We start from the raw sequence: 27,238 nt of genomic DNA, 5'->3' as shown, positions 1-27,238 counted from the left end.
ATCCAGCAGTTATTCCCCATTTTGTAAATAGGTGATAACTCCTTGAAACAGAAATACCACTATAAAAGCCTGCCATTCCCATACCCGTGGTCCTCTGGGTGAGCGCTTGAGCTTTTAGGAAACCCTCTGCAAACCCATTCTTAAAAGCATCCTGTTGTCCTTCTGGGACATTCTTATTTTTAACGATCTTCTCTAGGTTTTCTACATCTGGGACCCGATCTCGCATCAAGAATCCCTAAAAAATATATATATAAATAAATAATAATTATTAAAATACAAAATTATAAAGATTTTCATAAGCAAAGCACACACAAAAAACAAAGATTAACCTCTTCATGACTAAGCGCGTTTGGGCCTTAGAACTTGAGCGGCCGTAAATTTTTAGTTTGTTTTTTTTTAGTGAAGGGGTAGTATGAAAATTTGTAGCTTTATTTTTTTTTTCTTTTACATATGACATTTCAAAATTGCTAAAATCAGGGTCATATTTAAATTGTTAGCATTCATATACCAGTTTTTTTTTACATCCACAAAGAAAACAAGAAGCCCGGGGCAAGCACTCACGCGACGGCAAGAGCAGCATCTGAACAGCATCATGGTAAGCGCAGCCTGGGTCGTATGTAAGGGCTTTATTTTTTGTCAAATAAGGTTTTTAATGGCTTCTATAAAACGACATATTGGGGTCATAAGTGAGTTCAACCACCAATTCATTACACAGCTGTTGTGACCATCACAAGGTCTGCACATCATATAAAGAGACTGCGCTATCCATACGTACCTTCATGAATGAAGGAGCGGCGTTTTCAGTGGCAGCGATGCGCTCGGAGGTGGACTGCAGGCGTCTGTCTCTGGTTTTCAAAGTCTTGAATCCTCGAGACTGTATGTAACCTGAAAATAGTTTTGTAAAAGTCACATCATTAGCCGCAGATATTACATTAGCATTTGTATCTTCCTCTATAGACTTTCTGCTGATGCTTGACATTGCGGTCCCTAATATATACCATTTTAGCATATATGTGATCATTTCAAAAGGAAAAGAAACAAAATCAAGTCTGGAAATATAGAATTCTATTTACCTGGCCAACGCTGGAGGTCTGTGCTGACTTGTTTTAGTGGACTTGGCTGTTGTATAGAAAGTGGTCGCAAAGCATGGAAAGTATTGGGGTATCCTTATATATATAAAAAAAAAAAAAAAAAACACAATACAGTGAAATTAATACAGGTTGTGCCTCCAGCACTTCTATTGTAAGTTAGATGACCACACGCTTGCAGAGATCAGTCATGGTCATGTAGCCGAATCCTAAGCGGCCGCTGCAGTCCAGCACATACAGGGACTTTACCAGAGAGGTGAATCCCGATAGTTTTCACCAATCAGGTTGTCTATGCTTCCCCAAACTTTTAAAAAAAAAAAAAGGGGTTTTCTACTTTCAGGAAAGTGGACCCAAAATGATCTAAAATACACAAAATAGCAAAGAGAACAGGTACTCTCCCCTCTGTGAGGTAGACGGCACGAGCTGAGCTCTGTGACTGGCTACAGCGGTCACGCACGCTGTCGATGAGACGTCAATGCTGAGACGGCACTGGAGCCAGGAGGGAGAGTACCTGCTCTGTTTGATATTTTATGTATTTTACAGAATTTGAGGATTATTTTCCTGAAAGAGGAAAACCCCTTTAAAAAATAAATCTGGCGTCACATTTTTTAACCTTAACGTACAGAACTAAATCTGCAATGTAAAACTGTAAAGAGCTTCTCAGTCATTTCTATAAATGCACACACAAGGATGACACTAGTTAGGGGGTGCAATAAGAATATAGATGTATTTACCTGTTGTTCACTACTTGCTGATTTGCCAATAACATATAATCAGAAGGAATATGTAACCAGTGCAGCCGATCACTGGCAGCAGACATGATCCTCTACAGCCAGTGATGCAGCTGCAGCGGTGCCACGTCCGGGTAGGAAGTACAGACTGGCAGAGGACCGGGCAATGTTAGTGCATTACCAGGAGGGAATCGGTGAGAACAGCATTTCTGCTCTACTTTTACTTCTCAGACACTGATGAGGTGGGTCAACACTCACAACAGCAGACCCCTGGTAAGTGCGCTCAGCTGTATTCAGAGGTACCACAGGAGTGAATATAGAGAAAATGTGCGAATCAGGGGTCTCCTCTCCATGTACAGCAGCCATGACACAAGCCAGGACCAGGGGAGGGGTTCAGACTATAAAACTTTGTGAAGTTTAACCAGCACTCACCATTTTTGTTTTCAAAGAAAGACTCGGCAGATACGTGTGATGTGTGCCAGCTGGGGGAGGTTTTCTTGTTATCGGAGAAGAAGCCGGGTAGAAGCTTGTTCAGAAGTGTATCAAGATCTGTAGTCCTCAACTCAGACAAGCCCAGGTCCCTGAGGTTTAAAAGTGGCTGGAGGAAAAAAAAAAAAAAAAAAAAGTTTGATGCCAGGATGACAGACAGATTGGCCATTTATTTATTTTACTCACTTCTATAGCGCCATTAATTCCACAGCACTTTACAGACATCATCATCACTGTCCCCATTAGGAAATCTAGATTGTGAGCCCTATCAGTATGTCTTTTGAGTGTGGTAGGAAACCGGAGAACCCGGAGGAAACCCACACAAACACAGGGAGAACATACAAACTCCTTGCAGATGTTGTCCATGGTGGGAAGTGAATCCAGGAACCCAGCGCTGCAAGGCTATAGTGCTAACCACTGAGCCACCATGGCCATTAACATTTACTGCTAATTTTAAAGCATTGTCAACACGTGTTGAAAAATGCAGCAGATTTTCATTTGTCTGGATGGATTCTTATTATTGTGTTAATTTGCAAAGTTACTTATATTTACAAACACTTAGCAATACCACCCCTTTGTTAAAAAATCTTTTCTGCTCTCAAATTTAGTGCTCGTTGCCTAGGTTACCGGCCACCTCTGCAGTCGATCAGGGGTGACCGATGTCCTAGGCAAGAAGATAAGCTTTTACAAGTGCTTTGCGCTGCTCTGAAGTTAGCCAGATCTCTGGAACCAGTCAGATCCAGTGCCCCTGAGCTCCTCCTATACTGCAGAGGCGAAGCATCATCAGATAGCGCACTGTTCAGACCAGCAGCTGGGCCAAACTGTCAGTGTTCAGGAGCACCACCCCCCGGCAAGCAGGAAGTCAGGAGAAGGGGAACTTTTGAAGAACAAACACGAGGCAAACCCTTTAAAATAGTTAGCCACTTTCAGATAAATATTAAAACCTGTGTAATATAGCTATATTATTTATTAATGAAGGGAGACAGAGGGGCAGATAATGACAGAAATTATTTAAATCCACCTTATTGGACATTTATGCCTCTGATGTAAGGTTACCTTAAAAGGGGTCGTCTAATACTCCTTAAGATTGGGTCATCAACATCAGATCAGTGGAGGTCTGATACTCACACTGCCACCAATCAGCTTTTTGCAGCTCAGACCGAATGTGCAACTACGTAGTCAGAACACCACAGCTCCACTCACAGTGTTGAGGCCGTTCTGGGGTACTGCAGCTCGGCTCTTACTGAAGTGAATGGGAGATAAGCTGCAGTAGAGGACAACCCCTTTGACCATGACGTACAGGGAATTCCCTGTGAGAATATTACCTACCTCAGTGCTGTATGTTTCAGTGTCGGGAGTTGCTTCACGCTGCAGAACTTGAATGGAGGATGAGCTGGGAAAGTACACAGCAGTCTTGGGAGAGTGGAAGGCTGTAATGAGGTGGCTTAATGGGATTGTAACCTATAAAGAAGGAAACAGGTCAATATGAAGGAGTCCAATATGGAGATAAAATGCATATATATTTTTTAAAGTATATTTAACCCTTCTGTGAATGCATAAAGTCTTGATAGCGGACAGGACAGGTCCCTAGTCATTAACATCTCTGCAATCAGTGTGCAGAACACAGGATCCAGTGATGATCTGACTGCTGAGCCCTGAACACTGCAGTGGTGACAGTAAGTCAGCTTGTTCACCATCATGGATAGGAAAGGCCAGGTGATGAAAATTTCCCAGCTTTATAAAAACCCAGCCTCCTCTAACCTTGTGCCAAAAAACAGAAGCCATGGATTCTTCTAAGCAGCTGCAGAGCACTCTGAAAATGAAAATGGTGGAGGCCCACAAAGCAGGAGAAGGCTCTAAGAAGATAGCAAAGCGTTTTCAAATTGCCTTTTCCTCAGTTTGAAATGTAATTAAGAAATGGCAGTTAATGGGAACAATGGAGGTCAAGATAAGGTCTGGAAGACCAAGCAAAATTTCAATGAGATCTGCTGGTAGTATTGCTAGAGAGGCAAATCAGAACCCCTGCTTGACTGCAAAAGACCATCAGAAAGATTTAGCAGACTCTGGAGTTGTGGTACATTGTTCTACTGTTCAGAGACACCTGCAGAAATATGGCCTTCATGGAAAAGTCATCAGAAGAAAATCTCTCCTGCGTCCTCACCATAAAATTAAGCATCAGAAGTGAGCAAGGGAACATCTAAACAAGCCTGAAGCATTTTGGAAACAAATCCTGTGGACCGATGAGATTAAAATAGAACTCTTTGGCAGCAATGATCAAAAGGTATGTGTGGAGAAAAAGGGCACAGAATTTCAGGAAAAGAACATCTCGCCAACCATTAAGCATGGGGGAGGATCAATCATGCTTTGGGGTTGTGTTGCAGCCAATGGCACGGGGAACATTTCACGGGTAGAGGGAAGAATGGATTCAATGAAATTTCAACAAATTCTTGATGCAAACATAACACCATCTGTAAAAAGCTGAAGTTGAAAAAAGGATGGCTTCTACAAATGGATAATGATCCTAAACCCAGTCAAAATCCACAATAGACTACCTCAAAAGGCACAAGCTGAAACTTTTACAATGGCCCTCACAGTCCCCAGATCTGAACATCATTGAAAATCTGTGGCTAGACCTCAAAATAGCAGTGCATGCAAGACGACCCAGGAATCTCACAGAACTAGAAGAATTTTCCAAAGGAAGAATAGATGAAAATTCCTCAAACAAGAATTGAAAGACTCTTGTCTGGCTACAAAAAGCGTTTACAAGCTGTGAAACTTTCAAAAGGGGGCGCTACTAGGTACTAACCATGCAGGGTGCCCAAACTTTTGCTTCGGACTATTTTCCTTTTTGCAATTTTTAAAATGTAAAAGATGACAAATATATATATTTATTTTTTTTGCCTAAAGTACAAAGGAAATGTATCATCTTTAACTTTAGGCTTTTTAAAGATCATTTCATCTTCAACTTGCTTGAGACTATGTGCCCACGATGCAGAAATTCTCCGAATTTTTTCCTGAGCGTTTCTGCATCTCCCTGGCAGAAAAAACGCATGCGGATTGTACATGCGGATTGTACATGCGTTTTTCCTGCCAGGGACATGCGGATGTGAAGCGTTCTTCACTTGCATTTCTGCATGCGGGTTGACAAGCGCTTTCCAAGCGATTTTAGCATCACTTGGAAAAGTGCTTGACAACTTGGTCACACTATATAAATCCATGCAACCGGTATGGATTTATATAGTGTGACCGAAAGAATGTTAAAAAATAAATATATACTTACCTTCTGATGGCCCGCGGTGTGCTTCTGTCTGCTTGCCGGCAGCTCGCGGTACACTGAAAGGACATGCAGACGTCAGCGGTCGCGTGACCCGTCACATGACTAAATTACATCATGGCAGGTCCCTGAGTCCACTGCGATCAGCTGGCAAGCCAGGACAAAGATACCGGGGGCCATCAGAAGGTAAGTATAATGTTTTTTTTTTTGTTTTTGTTTTTTTACACAAGTTCTATGGTACCCGGGTCCGGAGGAGAGTCTCCTCTACTCCACACCCGGGTACCATCCGCACATTAAAACGCATGGATTCCGCATGTACAGATGCAGTGATGCGGATTCCATGCGTTCCAATGCAAGTCAATGGCGGCGAAAACGCAGCGCTTCCGCAAAATAATTGGTAGTGCTGCGTTTTTTTCCACAATGATAATCCGCAGCGGAAATTTCCGCAGCATGTGCAAAGCACATGCGGATTATCATTGGGGACCATGGCAGGCCTTCTACCATGCGTTTTTTAAGCGTTTCTGCAGCGGAATTGCCGCTGCGGAAACGCTTAAAAAACGCATCATGGACACACAGCCTAACTGTTCACAAGAACAGTAATTTTCACCAAGGGTGCCCAAACTTTTACATGTCAGTGTGTGTGTGTGTGTGTGTGTGTGTGTGTGTGTGTGTGTGTGTGTGTGTGTGTGTGTGTGTGTGTGTGTGTGTGTGTGTGTGTGTGTGTGTGTTGCTCAAAAAAATAAAGGGAACACTCAAATAACACATCCTAGATCTGAATGAATGAAATATTCTCATTGAATACTTGGTTCTGTACAAAGTTGAATGTGCTGACAACAAAATCACACAAAAATCATCAATGAAAATAAATGGTCCTCCCAGACCTGGACTGAAGCATCCGCCAACTCCTGGACAGTCTGTGGTGCAACGTGACGTTAATAAATTTGATTTCCATTGATGATTTTTGTGTGATTTTGTTGTCAGCACATTCAACTTTGTACAGAACCAAGTATTCAATGAGAATATTTCATTCAGTCAGATCTAGGATATGTTATTTGCAATTCTGTCAGATAATACTCAGTTTCTTCCTGAAAATGATTGCAATCACAAATTCTTTGGTATTATTATCTTCATTTAATTTGCTTGCAAGGAAAAAAACACAAAAGAGAATGAAGCAAAAATCAAATCATTGATCATTTCACACAAAACTCCAAAAAAGGGCCGGACAAAAGTATTGGCACCCTCAGCCTAATACTTGGTTGCACAACCTTTAGCCAAAATAACTGCAAAGAACCGCTTCCGGTAACCATCAATGAGTTTCTTACGATGCTCTGCTGGAATTGTAGACCATTCTTCTTTGGCAAACTGCTCCAGGTCCCTGATATTTGAAGGGTGCCTTCTCCAAACTGCCATTTTGAGATCTCTCCACAGGTGTTCTATGGGATTCAGGTCTGGACTCATTGCTGGCCACCTTAGAAGTCTCCAGTGCTTTCTCTCAAACCATTTTATAGTGCTTTTGGAAGTGTGTTTTGGGTCATTGTCCTGCTGGAAGACCCAGCTTTCTCACACTGGGCCCTACATTATGCTGCAAAATTTGTTGGTAGTCTTCAGACTTCATAATGCCATGCACACGGTCAAGCAGTCCAGTGCCAGAGGCAGCAAAGCAACCCCAAAACATCAGGGAACCTCCGCCATGTTTGACTGTAGGGACCGTGTTCTTTTCTTTGAATGCCTCTTTTTTTTTCCTGTACACTCTATGTTGATGCTTTTTCCCAAAAAGCTCTACTTTTGTCTCATCTGACCAGAGAACATTCTTCCAAAACGTTTTAGGCTTTCTCAGGTAAGTTTTGGCAAACTCCAGCCTGGCTTTTTTATGTCTCGGGGTAAGAAGTGGGGTCTTCCTGGGTATCCTACCATACAGTCCCTTTTCATTCAGACGCCGACGGATAGTACGGGTTGACACTGTTGTACCCTCGGACTGCAGGGCAGCTTGAACTTGTTTGGATGTTAATCCACCATCCGCATAATCTTGCGTTGAAATCTCTCGTCAATTTTTCTTTTCCGTCCACATCTAGGGAGGTTAGCCACAGTGCCATGGGCTTTAAACTTCTTGATGACACTGCGCACGGAAGACACAGGAACATTCAGGTCTTTGGAGATGGATTTGTAGCCTTGAGATTGCTCATGCTTCCTCACAATTTGGTTTCTCAAGTCCTCAGACAGTTCTTTGGTCTTCTTTCTTTTCTCCATGTTCAATGTGGTACACACAAGGACACAGGACAGAGGTTGAGTCAACTTTAATCCATGTTAATTAGCTGCAAGTGTGATTTAGTTATTGCCAACACCTGTTAGGTGCCACAGGTAAGTTACAGGTGCTGTTAATTACACGAATTAGAGAAGCATCACATGATTTTTCAAACAGTGCCAATATTTTTGTCCACCCCCTTTTTTAGGTTTGGTGTGGAATTGTATCCAATTTGGCTTTAGGACAATTCTTTTTGAGTTTTTTCATTGAAGACAAATTAAATGAAGATAATACCAAAGAATTTGTGATTGCAATCATTTTCAGGAAGAAACTGAGTATTATCTGACAGAATTGCAGGGGTGCCAATACTTTTGGCCACCACTAATATATATATTACACATACACTTTTGGAAAAGTAGTAAGAAAAAAAAAAAAAAATGAAAGAGCAAAAAGGAATATGGTTGACATTGCTAATCGGGTGCAATTATTCTGGGAGTAGTACTTACCACCGTGTATGAACAGAACACGTATGTGGTTTATGACAACATGTATGGAATATCAGATGAGAAAGTGTTAATAGCGGAATGTGGTTGTTACACAAGATCCCAAACCTCTGACACAGAAATAGAGAAGAGATATAGTGTAACACAGAGGTGGGTAAGGTCACAGTAACAGGGTGCAATCACCTGATCCGCTGTCATATTACCTCCTGACACAGACATGCCAGCAACACCACAAGTCAAAACAGAGCAGAGCAATGTAAAGAGACACCGGCAATGATTATAGAGGAAGCGCCCGGAGCGGAGAACAGAAGATCTGTGCGGGGTGTCAGAAACCCATCAACTGATCTTCATGAACCCCAGCAATCAGTGGGCTACTGGGTGTCAGATAGGTCATCAATATTATATCCCTGGACAAGCCCTTTAAGGACCAGGCCTTATAACTTTTTTGGGGGCATTTTGATTGTTGTATTTCAGATGCCATCAATTTGTATCATCGACACTCATGTGAGAGAAATTATTTTGAGCTACATATAACTCAAATAATTTTTATTAACTCTTCATGGAAAGGAAGAAAAAAAAAAACAGCAATTTCTGCTGTTTTTATGTTTTTCACATGCTGCACAAAATAAAGTCCAGACTTTGTTCTTTGGGTCAGTAGGATTACAGCAATATCAAATTCATATAGTCTTATGTACTATAAAAACACTGTTAAAAAAAAAGGAATACTTTGTTTTTGTGTCGCCATATACTGTGAGCCAAAAGTTTTCTGCTGCGAATTATCATTGTGGAAAAAAAAGCAGTACTACCAATTATTTTGCGGAAGCGCTGCATTTTCGCCGCCATTGACTTGCATTGGAACGCATGGATTCCGCATCACGGCATCTGTACATGCAGAATCCAAGCATTTCAATGTGCGGATGGTACCCGGGTGTGGAGGACAGGAGACTCTCCTCTGAACCCGGGTACCATAGAACCTGTGAAAAAAAGAATAAAATAAATGTTATATTTACCTTCTGACGGCCCCCGCTGCGCTCATCCTCCCATGCCGGCAGATCGCGGTGGACTGAAGGACCTGCGCTGACATCATAGTCACGTGACGGGTCACGCGATGCTGATGTCGGCAGGTCCTTCAGTGTACCGTGATCTGCCGGCAGCCAGGACGGAGCGAAGAAAGACTGCGGGGGCCATCAGAAGGCAAGTATAGATTTATTTTTTCATTTTTAACCATTCTTTAAGGTCACACTAAGTCCATGCAAACAGCATGGATTTATATATATAGTGTGACAAAGTTGTCAAGCACTTTCCAAGTGATGCTAAAATTGCTTGGAAAGCGCTTGTCAACCCGCATGCAGAAATGCAAGTGAAGAACGCTTCACATCCGCATGTCCCTGGCAGGAAAAACGCATGTACAATCCGCATGCGTTTTTTCTGCCAGGGGGGATGCAGAAACACTCAGGAAAAATCCGGAGAATTTCTGCATTGTGGGCACATAGCCTAATACAAATTCTAAGTAAAAAAAAAAAAAAAGAGTGGCCATCATTACTTTAAGAAATTAAGGTCTGTCAGTGTGAAAAATTGGGCAAACTTTGAAAGTGTCCCCAAGTGCAGTTGCAAAAATCATCAAAGAAACTGGCTCACATGAGGACAGCCCCAGGAAAGGAAGACCAAGAGTCACCTCTGCTTCTGAGGATAAGTTTATCCGAGTCACCAGCCTCAGAAATTGCAGGTTAACAGCAGCTCAGATTAGAGACCAGGTCAATGCCACACAGAGTTCTAGCAGCAGACATCTCTTCAACAACTGTTAAGAGGAGACTTTGTGCAGCAGGCCTTCATGGTAAAATAGCTGCTAGGAAACCACTGCTAAGGACAGGCAACAAGCAGAAGAGACTTGTTTGGGCTAAAGAACACAAGGAATGGACATTAGACCAGTGGAAATCTGTGCTTTGGTCTGAGGAGTCCAAATTTGAGATCTTTGGTTCCAACCACCGTGTCTTTGTGCGACGCAGAAAAGGTGAATGGATGAACTCTACATGCCTGGCTCCCACTGTGAAGCAAGGAGGAGGTGGTGTGATGGTGTGGGGGTGCTTTGCTGGTGACACTGTTGGGGATTTATTCAAAATTGAAGGCATACTGAACCAGCACGGCTACCACAGCATCTTGCAGCGGCATGCTATTCCATCCGGTTTGCATTTAGTTGGACCATCATTTATTTTTCAACAGGACAATGACCCCAAACACACCTCCAGGCTGTGTAAGGGCTATTTGACCAAGAAGGAGAGTGATGGGGTGCCACGCCAGATGACCTGGCCTCCACAGTCACCAGACCTGAACCCAATCGAGATGGTTTGGGGTGAGCTGGACCGCAGAGTGAAGGCAAAATGTCAACAAGTGCTAAGTATCTCTGGGAACTCCTTCAAGATTGTTGGAAGACCATTTCCTGTGACTACCTCTTGAAGCTCATCAAGAGAATGCCAAGAGTGTGCAAAGCAGTCATCAAAGCAAAAGGTGGCTACTTTGAAGAACCTAGAATATAAGACATATTTTCAGTTGTTTTACACTTTTTTGTTAAGTATAGAATTCCACATGTGTTAATTGTATTTACTGGTATAATGAGAACATGCATTTAACATTAGAGCAACAACTAAATGAGCCTGGAGTCAATGTTTGGGGTGATATTTCAAGTTTTGGTGTTTTAGGACCAATATTTTTTGATGGAACAGTCACAGGAGTTAAGTATCTCGAAATTCTGATGAATCAAGTTGTTCCCCAGTTACAGCAACAGCCTAATTCAAACGACCTTTATTTCCAACAAGATGGGGCCCCTCCACATTATTCAAGAGTAGTCTGCGAGTATCTTGATGAAACATTTCCTAATAAATGGATTGGCCGAAGAGGCCCACTTAATTGGCCGGCACGTTCACCAGACTTGACCCCAAAGGATTTTTTCTTTTGGGGAGTACTCAAGGACCTACAGATCACTACCCGTTCCTGCTAATACATGTGGGGACAAATGACACCACAAGAAAAGACCTGGAAACCATCTGCAGTGACTTTGAAGACTTATGCATGAAAGTGAAAGAATTGGGAGCGCAGGTGGTCTTCTCATCCATCCTCCCAGTGGATGGCCATGGAACAATGAGGTGGAATAAGATTCTACAGGTGAACAACTGGCTACGTCGATGGTGCCGTCAACAAGGATTTGGATTTCTGGATCACGGAATGAATTACCTATATGATGGACTACTTGCTAGAGATGGGGTGCACCTTACGAAGACTGGAAAACCTGTATTTGGAAGTCGCCTTGCTACACTCATCAGAAGAGCTTTAAACTAGAACAATGTGGGAAGGGAAGCAAAAGGCCAGAAAAAGCCATACAGCTGACAAATACTATTGAGATCTCTGCTACTGGAAGTGGAAAGGAAGAACAAAGAGAAAAAAATAAAAATATGGGAGGAAGAGAAACCAATCACAAACTAAAATGTTTTTATACAAATGCACAAAGCATGGGCAACAAACAAGGAGAATTGGAACTACTAACGCAGGAAAAGAAATATGATGTCATTGGAATCACTGAAACTTGGTGGGACGATACACATGATTGGAATACAAGGCTAAAAGGATACAACTTGTTTACAAGAAACAGACTTGATAAACGAGGAGGAGGTGTCGCATTGTATGTTAGAAAAGCGTATATCTGCACAGAGATTGAAGCTTCAGAGACTGGGAGTTCTGTGGAAAGTGTTTGGGTAAGAATACAAGGAGAGAACAACGGAAATGACACCATTGTAGGCATTTACTACAGGCCACCTGGGTAAGCTGAAGATATGGATGAACTCTTTATGTATCAAATGACCAAGTTCTCCAAAAAATATGAACTAGTGGTCATGGGAGATTTCAACTATCCAGACATTTGTTGGGAATCTCTCTCAAGTAAAACTAACCGGTCAAGCAAATTCTTATCCTCTCTTGCTGACAACTCTATCTTCCAAAAGGTAGGGGAGAAAACAAGGGGATCTGCTACTTTGGATCTAATCCTTATAAACAAGGAGGAAATGGTTGAGGAGGTAAAAGTGTCTGGGACCCTAGGAGGCAGCGATCATGCTATTATAGAATTTTGGATAACTAGAGGAGGAAGACATGTGAAGACTCAAACTTCAAGGTTAGATTTCAGAAAGGCAGATTTTAAGCGACTCAAAGAGAATAGGAGGGATCCAATTGCTGGATGTCCTTAAGAACAAAAATGTCCAGGAAGGATGGGAAATTTTTAAAAATGAGATTCTCAAAGCGCAATCGTTAACAATCCCGAAAAGTAGGAAAAATGGGAAGCATTTAAGGAAACCAGGATGGATGAACACAGAACTTAAACACATGATAAAAAGAAAGAAAGAAATGTTTATTAAATGGAAAGAGGGAGGCATATCTAAAGAAGATTATAATGCAGTCTGCAGATCCTGCAGGGCACGTATCAGGTTAGCTAAAGCTGACAATGAATTAAGGTTTGCAAGAGATGTCAAAAGCAATAAAAAAAGATTTTGGGGGTATGTCAAAAGTAAAAGAAAAGTCAAAGATGCTATAGGATTTTTACAGGATGAAAATGGTGAAATGGTAAGAAAGGATGATGAGAAGGCCGAACTTTTTAATTCCTATTTTGCATTTGTTTTCTCTCAGAAAGAAAATGTAACATCAACTGATCTTCACTGTCCTATTAAAGGAATAGAAGAATCCAAGTTATCTGTAAACAGAGAGATTGTGAGGGAATATTTAGCTAACATAAATGAGTTCAAGTCTCCAGGTCCAGATGAATTACACCCCAGAGTACTGAAGGAGATCGTAGAAGAAATTTTAGATCCACTCTCCATAATCTTTGAAAATTCTTGGAGAACAGGAGAAGTCCCAGAAGACTGGAGAAGAGCAAATGTTGTTCCTATCTTCAAAAAGGGTAAGAAGGTGGACCCAGGAAACTGTAGGCCGGTGAGTCTGACTTCTATACCAGGAAAGATCTTTGAACAAATTATTAAACAACATGTATGTAAGTACCTGGATAAGAACGAAGTGATTAACCAGAGTCAGCATGGGTTTGTAATTAACAAGTCATGTCAGACTAACTTAATTTCCTTCTATGACAGAATCACTGACTGGGTGGATCAGGGAAATGCTGTAGATATAGTATATCTTGACTTTAGCAAAGCATTTGACAAAGTATCTCACACCATCCTTATTGAAAAAATGACCAAGTATGGAATGGACAAGGCAACTGTTAGGTGGATTCATAACTGGCTTAGTGATCGGGCTCAAAGAGTGGTCGTAAATGACTTCACATCCAGTTGGATGAATGTCTCAAGTGGGGTACCACAGGGCTCTGTCCTGGGACCTGTATTGTTCAACATCTTTATCAATGATTTAGATGAAGGAATTGAGGGTAAACTGATTAAATTTGCTGATTGCACAAAGCTAGGAGCGATAGCCAACACTAGAGAAGAGAGAGAGAGGATTCAAAAAGACCTAAATAAACTGGAGCAGTGGGCTGTAACCAACAGAATGGTTTTTAACAGGGAAAAATGCAAAGTACTACATCTGGGCAATAAAAATGAAAAAAGAATATACAGAATGGGAGGAATAGAGCTAAGCAACAGCACATGTGAAAAAGACTTACGTATACTAAAAGATCATAGACTGAACATGAGTCAACAGTGTGATGCAGAACTGGGATGTATTAACAGAAGCATACAGTCTAGATCACGTGAAGTCATTATCGCACTTTACTCCTCTTTGGTCAGACCTCATCTGGAATACTGCGCCCAGTTTTGGGCACCACATTTTAAAAAAGACATCGACAAACTGGAGCAAGTTCAGAGAAGAGCGACAAGAATGGTGACTGGTCGGCAAACCATGTCCTATGAGGAACGGTTACAGGATTTGGGAATGTTTAGCTTGCAAAAAAGAAGACTGAGAGGAGGACTTAATAGCTATCTACAAATATCTCAAGGGCTGTCACATTGAAGAAGGATCATCTTTATTCTCATTTGCACAAGGAAAGACTAGAAGCAATGGGATGAAACTAAATGGGAGGAGACAGATTAGATATTAGAAAAAACTTTTTGACAGTGAGGGTAATCAATGAGTGGAACGTCTTCAAACAGAGGCTGGACAGATATCTGTCTGAGATGGTTTAGTGACTCCTGCATTGAGCAGGGGGTTGGACACGATGACCCAGGAGGTCCCTTCCAACTCTACCATTCTATGATTCTATGAAAATCAAAAAGTGTCAGTGATTTGAAAAATTACATAAGAAATGCATTTCAAGAAATTAATACCCAAAGAGACTTGTGCAAAAAAGTCTGTCGAAGTGTAAGAGGCGACTTCAAAGCTGTGCAAATTGTAATGGAAAACAGTTTGAGCACCTGCGTTGATAAAATTTAAGGGCTTTTGTATTATTGTTCAGAATAAAATTTAATTGTCAATGTTATGCTTGTGTTAGTAAATATAATTTTATATATAAATCAAAATAAACGTTATTTTCTGGCCACCTACTTTTAGACATATATATATTAGACAAAGCATTTCTGGAATTGTTTTTCAGACTTATTTTAAACGCCATTTAACATGTGGGATATATAACAAAATAGTTTTAGGCTATGTTCACAGTAGACTTTTTTTTATGCAAATATTCAGCTGCATTTTACAGTACCAGCAAAGTCTATGAGATTTCAGAAATCTCATGCACACAGCTTGTTTTTTTTCCTCAGTATTATGTGCTTAGCATGTTTTTGGCAGAATAGAGCATGTCACTTTCAGTGTTTTTCAGCCATTGAAAGCAATGAGTGGTACAAAAAAACGCTAAGAAAACGCCTAGTGTGAACGTTTTGCTGGGCTTTTAGTGAAAAAAAGAAAGTACAGCAGTTACTTAGCTCTGGGGCCAGTATCCTTGGCCCAAAATCATGAGCGCCTCTTGCGCTTACTGGGCACTGCAACGTCATAATGCTGCATGAGACATAGATATCAGTCATGGAGCACAAGCCAACAGGTTCTCATGGTGGATATACACATCCTATGGAGCTAGGGGGTAATACAAACTATTGGGGCAAACTTAGAACCACACAAAGTGCAACCGCACATTTACAAAAGTATTAATGTGTCAAGAGACATATCAGGATTTTTCACCAGTGTGGACCAAGAGCTGAGACCCCCACCAATCGCAAAGGTTACTCTCTTCACAGACTTAAGACGGGCTCCGTGGAAAGTCTATGGAGTCCTACAGTCTCTGACCAGCTCAATGCTTCTGCTCCTTTGATCTCAGCACCCGGAACCCAACATTCAGTATTAGGGATACAGGGAACAAATCTTTTGTAAGTGGCTTCATTTGTGTAAGCAGGGTGCCATCTGGAGTACAGCTGGTTGCTGCTGGAAGCACTGCCATCAAGGAAACTGCTTTGCAGCTGAATATTTCCTATGCATATCACTACATGGCATGTGTGTAAATCAATGGGCCTCATCTGTGTAAATGTAATGTCCAACGTTGATCTTTGATAAGGCAGAGAATGTGATAAGTTACATTGGTAACCCCTATTACTCCAGCACAGGCCGCCCCGCTTGTCTTTACCAGGACAGGAATGAGACGTCATCAGATGGCCTCATATGATGTCCCAATCACTGACCTCAGCACTTAGGTGACTGAAGAACGGGACGCCATTGATTTCTGATCCAGTGGAAACAACCAGATCAGGCAGTGCTCGAGAGGCTGGGAAGACAGCTGACTAGGACGGCTTTGTGTTTTATTTAATCACATTCCCTTGTGGAAGTCAGAGAACCCCTTTAAACTAAACTTTCATAACTTCTGCTTTCTGAGGTTACATAGGAGTGAGCATTTCTGCTGTGTCACCAGTCATCTGAGCTGATCATAAATTAAGTCAATGAAGTAGGAGCTCCAGCTGAGCCGGCATGTCACCGACTTGATTTATGATGAGCTCAGAGGACTTGTGATGCGGCATAAAAACACTCACTCCTGTGATAAAACAGGCAGGGAAATGTGTCAGCTCAGATAGTGGCAGCTGCGAGCCCCTGCCGCTTCTTCTGTATACTCACTTATAATAAGTGACGTATGCTTACCCCCCTCTGGCCAGGTGCATTAATATGTTCCCATAGTAATGTACATCCCCTCCTATATACACCGATATATACCGGTGCGGTGACCTGTGACCATAATAATGTATGTCCCCTCAGAGACCCCCGTATACACTGATATATACCGGTGCGGTGACCTGTGACCATAAGAATGTACATCACCTCCTATATACACCTCAGAGACCCCCCCCCCCCCCCCCCCGTATACACTGATATATATCGGTGTGGTGACCATAATAATGTATGTCCCCTCCTCTCTACTCCTCAGAGACCTACGTATAGACTGATATATACCGGTGCGATGACCTGTACGTCCTCTCCTATATCCTATATACACCTCAGAGACCCCCCCCCCGTATACATTGATATACATCGGTGTGGTGACCATAATAATGTATGTCCCCTCCTATATACTCCTCAGAGACCCCCCCCCCCCCCGTATACACTGATATATACCGGTGAGCTGACCTGTGACCATAATGTACGTCCCCTCATATATACCCCTCAGAGACCCCCCGTATACACTGATACATACCGGTGAGGTGACCTCTGACCATAATAATGTACATCCCTTCCTATATACTCCATACAGACCCCCATATACACTGACATACAGGTGCATCTCACTAAATTAGATCATCAAAAAGTTAATTTATTTCAGTTCTTCAATACAAAAAGTGAAACTCATATTATATAGAGTCATTACAAACAGTATGATCTATTTCAAGTGTTTATTTCTGTTAATGTTGATGATTATCAATGCGGTGACCATAGTAATGTACGTCCCCTCCTATATACTCCTCAGAGACCCCCGTAGACACTGATATAGACCGGTGCAGTGACCTGTGAGCATAGTAATGTATGTCCCCTCCTATACACTTCTCAGAGACCCCCGTAGACACTGATATATACCGGTGCTGTGACCATAGTAATGTACGTCCCCTCCTACATACCCCTCAGAGACCCCCGTATACACTGATATATGCCGATGCAGTGACCTGTGACCATAGTAATGTACGTCCCCTCCTATATACACCTGGGACCCCCATATACACTGATATATACCAGTGCTGTGACAATAGTAATGGTACGTTCCCTCCTACATACCCCTCAGAGACCCCCGTATACACTGATATATACCGGTGCTGTGACCATAGTAATGTACATCCCCTCCTACATACCCCTCAGAGACCCCGGTATACACTGATATATACCAGTGCGGTGACCTGTGACCATAGTAATGTACGTCCCCTCCTATCTACTCCTCAGAGACCCCCGTATACACTGATATATACCAGTGCGGTGACCTGTGACCATAGTAATGTACACCCCCTCCTATATACTCCTCAGAGACCCCCGTATACACTGATATATACCAGTGCGGTGACCTGTGACCATAGTAATGTACGTCCCCTCCTATCTACTCCTCAGAGACCCCCATATACACTGATATATACCAGTGCTGTGACAATAGTAATGGTACGTTCCCTCCTACATACCCCTCAGAGACCCCCGTATACACTGATATATACCGGTGCTGTGACCATAGTAATGTACATCCCCTCCTACATACCCCTCAGAGACCCCGGTATACATTGATATATACCGGTGCTGTGACCATAGTAATGTACGTCCCCTCCTACATACCCCTCAGAGACCCCCGTATACATTGATATATACCGGTGCTGTGACCATAGTAATGTACATCCCCTCCTACATACCCCTCAGAGACCCCCGTATACACTGATATATACCAGTGCGGTGACCTGTGACCATAGTAATGTACGTCCCCTCCTATATACACCTGGGACCCCCATATACACTGATATATACCAGTGCTGTGACCATAGTAATGGTACGTTCCCTCCTACATACCCCTCAGAGACCCCCGTATACACTGATATATACCAGTGCGGTGACCTGTGACCATAGTAATGTACGTCCCCTCCTATCTACTCCTCAGAGACCCCCGTATACACTGATATATACCAGTGCGGTGACCTGTGACCATAGTAATGTACACCCCCTCCTATATACTCCTCAGAGACCCCCGTATACACTGATATATACCAGTGCGGTGACCTGTGACCATAGTAATGTACGTCCCCTCCTATCTACTCCTCAGAGACCCCCCGTATACACCGATATATACCAGTGCGGTGACCTGTGACCATAGTAATGTACGCCCCCTCCTATATACTCCTCAGAGACCCCCGTATACACTGATATATACCAGTGCGGTGACCTGTGACCATAGTAATGTACGCCCCCTCCTATATACTCCTCAGAGACCCCCGCATACACTGATATATAAGTATGGCTGCGGTATCAGACAGTTCTCTAGATGGCAGTACTATTTATGAAGGTGCAGGTGACTGAGGCGGCTCTTCTGTGTGGCAGTGATACATGACAGGAGGCGGCTGCCATTACTGACACCTCATCCACAGAGGCGCAGCCGTATACCCGGGGAACAGGTCACTATGGAGCACGGAACTAGCAACCTCCATCCACACAGAGTGATGTGTCATTACTGGTGTCCGGCCGGTAACTGACTCCAAGTCCCTGCGTGACAGGTGACGTCGTCACACCACCACTACGTCACTCGAATCAGACACAGCGCCACCACGTGACGTCACTCACCTGCGGCTGCACCGAGTTGCTGAGCGAGAACATGGTGTCCGCACACCGGGAATCGAGCCCGGGTTAGTGTGAATCTCCGGCCACTTGTCAGCTACCCGGCGTGATGTAACAAAGGTGACCCGGATAACCCGGCTTTCAGGAACTTCCGGGTCGATTGCGTCACTTCCTATTCTTTCTAAGCACGGGTAGCCATAGTGACTGCACAGCGTGGTGGAAGAGTGCGACACCTAGTGGTGACATTCGGCAGTGACAATAGATGGCTGTGTGCTCAGTTTTCTGTACTTTGAAGAATGCAGCAAACTTCAAAGGGAAATTACCAAAATTACCATATACATTCTGCAGGACTGTCACTTAACTCTTTCATAGCCAGGAGATTTTTCAAATTTTTTTGTGGTTTTTTTTATCATTTATTTCTCTGTTTTTCAGGATGACATAATTTAAAAAATATATATATATAATGCCACCATTGATTTTTAGGTTTTGTTTTTTAACGGCGTTCATTGTACAGTAAAAACATCTCAACAACATGATTCTCAGGGAGAATGCGATAACAAACTAGTTTACTTTTAGTTTAGTCGTTACAAAAAATATGTTTTGTGTCGCCATTTTTCAAAATCCATAGTTTTCTTAATTTTTTTCCATGGGCTTGTATTCTGTTTTTTTTGCATGGCAAGTTGAAGTGTTTTTTTTAAAGATTGCAAAAAAAACACAAACTTTTTTTTTTCATTTTTACTTTTTGGTCCCATGTGGACCCTCTCATTGCTTATTCTGTATATATCAATACTCCAGTACTGCAGTAGGTTGAAGAAATAATCAAATCTATGCGTATTTGATGCGGAATTTCCGCAGCGGAAACGCTTGTAAAACGCTTGTTATTCCGCACCCCATGGTCCCCAATGAGAATCCGCAAGTTCTATGCCCATGCTGCGGATTTTTCCGCAGCGTTTTTGATGCGCACAAAAATCCGCAGCATGTCAATTAATTTTGCGTTTCCGCAAGCGGAAATGCCTTTTCAATGCATTAAAAAACGCAAGGTAATTCCGCATGTCGAAAACACGCGATAAACGCTTGCGAAATTCTGCATGCGTTTTTCCGGGAAAGGACATGCGGAAATGAAGCGCAAATTTTCCGCTTCATTTCCGCAACGTGGGTACATAGCCTAATACTCATTTGTCTCTGATGTCTTCATCGCTCCGTAGCGCCTCCTTATGTGACAGGGCCGCATCTTTCTGCCCCGTGCATAAATTAAACTATTCCCTTCTTGTCATGTGACCCAACAATCTCAATTAAGTAAACCATTCTCTTCTCAGGTCTCCACTGAGAACCAAACTCACAACCACCATGTTCACAGGCATTAGTTCTAGCGATGAGCCCCTGCCCACATAGAGGTAGATAGGAGAATTTGGTAATCTTCAGCTGTATTTCAGTCAGTAAACCCGGAAGCAGATTATACATGTACATAGAGATACATTATATACAGCAGTGTACTTCTATGTATTTGTATTCCACAGGTGAAGAAAAAGTCAGATTTTTTGTACCTATAATACTACTAAAACTAATGAAAATCAAAAGTCATTTTCTCTTTTACTGAGTCTCCCTGGGACTCAAACCAATAACCTCTATAATTGCAGGCAGGAGCTAAAGTTATTTAGCCACAGACGCTGGTGATGCCACTGAGAGAATTTTCTATACTTGATCTCAGTGGCGTACCGCCAATGGCGGCAGACCACGCCACTGCTATGGGGCCCGTGACCGCGGGGGGCCGTGAGCCGAGGGGCCCCAAGCAGCGGTGGGACCCAAGCAGCGTGGGGACGAGTTGTATAGGTGAGTATTGGTGGATAGTGGTGGGGGGAGGGAGGTTGCGGCGGAGCGGAGCACATCACGTGTGCCCGCCGCTAAAGGGACATGAATATTCCCTCTTCTCCACTCCCATGGGCGTGGAGAAGAGGGAATATTCATTCTCTTTAGTAGTGGGCACGGAGGAGCGCTGAGTCACAGCTCCTGCTGACAGTGCCTGCTACTAAAGAGAATGCATATTCACGCTTCTCCACGCCCATAGTCCTGGCGTGGAGAGGATTGAATATGCCGGCAGCAGCAGCTCACCTCGGGATCTGAGAATGCGCGTTGCTCAGATGCTGACATGAGCTGCAGCAGACAGGACGCAGCGCTGGAGGAGAGGTGAGGAAGGAAGGTGAGTATTAGTGTTTATTTTTTTGTGTGTGCAGTGATTGGGGGATGAGGGGGCCATATATACCAGGATTGGGGGTTTGGGGGGGGCCACACATACCAAGATTGGGGGATTGAGGGGACCACATATACCAGGATTGGGGGATTGAGGGGGCCACGCATACCAGGATTGGGGGATTGAGGAGGCCACACATACCAGGATTGAGGGATTGAGGAGGCCACGCATACCTAGATTGGGGGATTGAGGAAGCCACACATACCAGGATTGGGGGATTGAGGAGGTCACACATACCAGGATTGGGGAATTAAGGAGGCCACACATGCCAGGATTGGTGGATTGGGGAGACCACACATATCAGGATTGGGGGATTGAGGAGGCCACACATACCAAGATTGGGGGATTGAGGAGGCCACACATACCAGGATTGGGGGATTGAGGAGGCCACACATACCAGGATTGGGGGATTGAGGAGGCCACACATGCCAAGATTGGGGGATTGGGGAGACCACACATACCAGGATTAGGTGATTGAGGAGGCCACACATACCAGTATTGAGGTATTGAGGAGGCCACACATACCAGGATTGGGATATTGAGGCCACACATACCAGAATTGAGGGATTGAGGAGGCCACACATACCAGGATTGGGAGATTGAGGAGGCCACACATACCAGGATTGGGGGATTGAGGAGGCCACACATACCAGAATTGGGGGATTGAGGAGGCCACACATACTAGGATTGGGGGATTGAGGAGGCCACACATACCAGGATTGGGGGATTGAGGAGGCCACACATACCAGGATTGGGGGATTGAGGAGGCCACACATGCCAAGATTGGGGGATTGGGGAGACCACACATACCAGGATTAGGTGATTGAGGAGGCCACACATACCAGTATTGAGGTATTGAGGAGGCCACACATACCAGGATTGGGATATTGAGGCCACACATACCAGAATTGAGGGATTGAGGAGGCCACACATACCAGGATTGGGAGATTGAGGAGGCCACACATACCAGGATTGGGGGATTGAGGAGGCCACACATACCAGAATTGGGGGATTGAGGAGGCCACACATACTAGGATTGGGGGATTGAGGAGGCCACACATACCAGGATTGGGGGATTGAGGAGGCCACACATACCAGGATTGGGGGATTGAGGAGGTCACACATAACAGGATTGGGGGATTGAGGAGGCCACACATACCAGGATTGGGGGATTGAAGAGGCCACACATACCAGGATTGGGGGATAAGGGGTGCCATATGTACCAGGATTGGGGGATGAGGGGTGCCATACGTACCAGGATTGGGAAATTTACTATTAGCTGCTGCATTTCCCACCCTAGGCTTACACTTGAGTCAATACGTTTTTCCAGTTTTTTTGTAGTAAAATTAGGGGCCTCGGCTTATACTCGGGTCGGCTTATTTAAAATATACGGTATTTTTAAAATCAGTGAGTACGTGATGTCCATAATACTGCAGGACTGTGTCGTGCATTATACTATATGGGGGCTGCATTTTACCCTATGGAGTGTGTAATATACTGTATGGAGGACTGTGGGGAGTGAATTATATTCTATGGAGGACCATGGGAAGTTCATTATACTATATGGAGGATTATGGGGGGCGCATTATACTATATGGAGAATTATGGGGGCGCATTATACTATATGGAGGATTATCAGTGGCGTATTATACTATATGGAAGGCTATGTGGGGCCATTATAATATTTTTAGGGCTATGTGGGGGGCCATTATACTGTTTGGAGGGCTAGTGAAGGCCATTATACTGTATGTAAGCCCATTATAGTGTATGGAGGGCTCTGTGGGGGTCACAGTTGGGGGATCATACTGTGTTTCTGTCACCATACTTTGCCTTGGGAGTTGAAGTGGGGTACTGTAGGGTCATTATACTGTGCATGTGGAGGCTAATGTGGAGGAATGCACCATGGGGTATCATACTGTGTTTGGGGAGCACTTTTGTTGGCATCATACTTTATGGGGAAATGAAAGAGGGATCTAGGACTTTAGCAGGAGGAAAATTACTATGTAAAGGCTGGAAAGTTGTGAGATCTGCTCTTCTGTGACACAGACAAATATTTCTTTATTTATTTGGGGGGGGGGCCCAATTAGAGCTTCTGCTATGGGGCCCCATGATTTATATGTACGCCCCTGCTTGATCTGTATTGCAGCCCCTAACCCTACAGGCAGATTGTACTGAGACATAGAGATACATTGTATATAACAGTGTATTTTTATGTCTCTGTATTCTAGACAGAGAACAGAAGAAATCATTTTTTCTCCCTATAAAATATGAAAAAAAAATTATGAAAAACGTTCCTGGGGCTCACGTGCGGTTGTTATGTCACGTGAGCCCTGCACCCAGTCACCGATGGCGTCAGGGTCCCCAACTTAAGACGTAGGAAGTCAGAGCTGCAGATAGCCACTCACTTCCTCTTGATTACATATGAGTCTGAAGGTGGGGACAGTGACGCCCCCTGTGATAGGGCGCAGGGCTCACATGACATAACATTCGCACGTGAGCCCCGGGAACGCGAGTGCTGACACCGTTGGAACGGGGCTGGCACGGGAAGTGAGTATGAATGTTTTTAGTTTAAAGGGGGCAACCATTCAAAGTGATAAGGGGTTATCCTAGTAGTGGACAACCCCTTTAAGATTATGTGGTCATTTTGACATTGATTATTCAGGGTAAGTACACCAGCCTCATCAGGTCTACAAACAGTATCCCTCAGACACTGGATAGGATATAATTGTTAAACTGGGATGGGGCCCCCACTGATCTCCTGTATGGAGCAGTTTTATCCCCAGTTCTCCTATTCTTGCAAGACCATTGACATAAGTTGAATAGAGGAAACGGTCAACAATCTAAGTCTACAGCACTGAAAATACTGTGATTAAAGCCCCCACGGCTGCACTCGGCTATCTACGCCCTAGAAGATAACCCTGGGGGGCCATGTTCCCATGATGAGCTTCTTACACTTCCAGCAAAGTGGATGGGATTTATAGAAATCACCTGCCCACTGTGCTATTATTTTACGGAGTGTGTGTTTCCAATCCGCAACATGACAATTTCTCTTGCAGGTACGCTGAGTTTTCTGTGCAGATTTTCCCCATAGACTTGCATTAGATGGGAAAATTCTGCAGGAAAAAAAACACACGTTTAAGTGCATTTCTGCGGCGAAACTCATCCAAAATGTGTGTGATCCACATCTAAGTACAGTACAGACCAAAAGTTTGGACATACCTTCTCATTTAAAGATTTTTCTGTATTTTCATGACTATGAAAATTGTACATTCACACTTCACAGGTGTGCCCTGTCAGGTTTAATAAGTGGATTTCTTGCCTTATAAATGGGGTTGGGACCATCAGTTGTGTTGTGCAGAAGTCAGGTGGATACACAGCTGATAGTCCTACTGGATAGACTGTTAGAATTAGTATTATGGCAAGAAAAAAGCAGTTAAGTAAAGAAAAACTAGTGCCCATCATTACTTTAAGAAATGAAGGTCAGTCAGTCTGAAAAATTGGGAAAACTTTGAAAGTGTCCCCAAGTGCAGTTGCAAAAACCATCAAGCGCTACAAAGAAACTGGCTCACATGAGGACCGCCCCAGGAAAGGAAGACCAAGAGTCACCTCTGCTTCTGAGGATAAGTTTATCCGAGTCACCAGCCTCAGAAATTGCAGGTTAACAGCAGCTCAGATTAGAGAACAGGTCAATGCCACACAGAGTTCTAGCAGCAGACACATCTCTTCAACAACTGTTAAGAGGAGACTTTGTGCAGCAGGCCTTCATGGTAAAATAGCTGCTAGGAAACCACTGCTAAGGACAGGCAACAAGCAGAAGAGACTTGTTTGGGCTAAAGAATACAAGGAATGGACATTAGACCAGTGGAAATCTGTGCTTTGGTCTGATGAGTCCAAATTTGAGATTTTTGGTTCCAACCACCGTGTCTTTGTGCGACGCAGAAAAGGTGAACGGATGGACTCTACATGCCTGGTTCCCACCGTGAAGCATGGAGGAGGAGGTGTGATGGTGTGGGGGTGCTTTGCTGGTGACACTGTTGGGGATTTATTCAAAATTGAAGGCATACTGAACCAGCATGGCTACCACAGCATCTTGCAGCGGCATGCTATTCCATCCGGTTTGCGTTTAGTTGGACCATCATTTATTTTTCAACAGGACAATGACCCCAAACACACCTCCAGGCTGTGTAAGGGCTATTTGACCCAGGAGGAGAGTGATGGGGTGCTACGCTAGATGACCTGGCCTCCACAGTCACCAGACCTGAACCCAATCGAGATGGTTTGGGGTGAGCTGGACCGTAGAGTGAAGGAAAAAGGGCCAACAAGTGCTAAGCATCTCTGGGAACTCCTTCAAGATTGTTGGAAGACCATTTCCGGTGACTACCTCTTGAAGCTCATCAAGAGAATGCCAAGAGTGTGCAAAGCAGTCATCAAAGCAAAAGGTGGCTACTTTGAAGAACCTAGAATATAAGACATATTTTCAGTTGTTTCACACTTTTTGTTAAGTATATAATTCCACATGTGTTAATTCATAGTTTTGTTGCCTTCAGTGTAAGGGTATGTGCACACGATGCAGAAATGCTCAGGATTTTTTCCTGAGCGTTTCTGCATCTCTCTGGCAGGAAAAAACGCATGCAGATTGTACATGCGGTTTCCTGCCAGGGACATGCGGATGTGAAGTGTTCTTCACTTTCATTTCCGCATGCGGGTTGACAAGCGCTTCCCAAGCGATTTTAGCATCACTTGGAAAGTGCTTGTCAACTTCACACTATATAATCCATGCAGCCGGCATGGATTTATATAGTGTGTGATGTCAAAAAATAAAAAATAAATCTATACGTTACCATCTGATGGCCCCCGGTGTCCGGCTTCATCGGTCCCGGCTGCCGGCAGTGAAGACTGTAGGACCTTCCGACGTCAGCGTCACGTGACCCGTCACATGACTCTGACGTCAGCGAAGGTCCTTCATTCAACCGCGAAGTGCGCGGGAAGCCGGCAGGACGCAGCGCGGGCCGTCAGAAGGTGAGAATATATATATTTTTTATTTTATTCTTTTTTTTTTAATGGTACCTGGGTCTGGATGCGAGTCCTCTCATCCACACCCGGGTACCATCCGCACATTAGACCGCATGAAAAGCGCATCAACATATACAGTGATGCGGATTCCATGCGGTCTAATGCAAGTCAATGGCGGCAAAAGAGCAGCGTTTCCGCAAAATTAATTGACATGCTGCGGAAAAATCCGCATCATGGGCACAGCACATGCGGATTTCCATTGGAGAACATTGCTGCCCTTCTACCATGCGTTTTTCATGCGTTTCCGCAACTGCAAAAACGCCGCGGAAACGCATGAAAAACGCATCGTGTGAACTCAGCCTAAATGTACAATTTCCATAGTCAAGAAAATAGAGAAAAATCTTTAAATGAGAAGGTGTGTCCAAACTTTTGGTCTGTACTGTATATCAATAAAGTTTTGTCAAAGCAAAAAAAAACAGGAAGTATCAAAAATAAACCAGCAAAAAGAGACAAAAAAACGCTATAAAAAATGGGAACAAAACGCACACTAATGCAATGAAAAACGCAAGTAAAATAATTTACATAATACGGGGAGAAATTCTGCAGCGTCAAAAACTCAGCAAAAACTCATTTTGGGTAAGGTAGCAGGTTTTGCTTTGAGGCTAAAACTGACACCTCTGAGGAGTAATTTTGGAGACATTTAAGTTCCCAGCAGAAGGGAATGGGGCTATGGCTGATAAGATGAATTTGCTGGGAAAACGAAATCCATACGGAATTGTTATATAAGCAATTGCCTCGAATATAGTACAGGTTCCCCAGATGTCAGGCTGGGGCAATGGCTGCATGGAGCGGCTAATCCTCAGCTCACTGTGAACATCAGTCATAGGATCAAGTA

At 43.5% G+C, this 27,238-nt stretch overlaps 1 protein-coding gene across 1 annotated transcript in view; it reads right to left on the bottom strand.

Annotated features, from left to right (window-relative positions):
• The window catches only part of YME1L1 (YME1 like 1 ATPase), a 46,254-nt gene extending 27,004 nt beyond the window's left edge, over positions 1-19,250 (bottom strand). The window contains exons 1-6 of the mRNA XM_073677562.1: positions 19,089-19,250; positions 3,638-3,769; positions 2,252-2,417; positions 1,074-1,166; positions 776-885; positions 85-235 (exon numbers count right to left, since the gene is read on the bottom strand). Coding sequence (XP_073533663.1) covers positions 85-235; positions 776-885; positions 1,074-1,166; positions 2,252-2,417; positions 3,638-3,769; positions 19,089-19,121 — 685 coding nt within the window. The 5' untranslated portion in view covers positions 19,122-19,250. The remainder of the gene's footprint in view (positions 1-84; positions 236-775; positions 886-1,073; positions 1,167-2,251; positions 2,418-3,637; positions 3,770-19,088) is intronic.
• Positions 19,251-27,238: the final 7,988 nt, after the last annotated feature.

This window comes from Phyllobates terribilis, unplaced genomic scaffold, assembly GCF_046119375.1.
Source record: "Phyllobates terribilis strain yellow unplaced genomic scaffold, ASM4611937v1 Scaffold_4__5_contigs__length_816908805, whole genome shotgun sequence".
Lineage (NCBI taxonomy): Eukaryota > Metazoa > Chordata > Amphibia > Anura > Dendrobatidae > Phyllobates > Phyllobates terribilis.
Note: the sequence above shows the minus strand (reverse complement) of the source record. Positions and strands in the feature narration are given on the sequence as shown.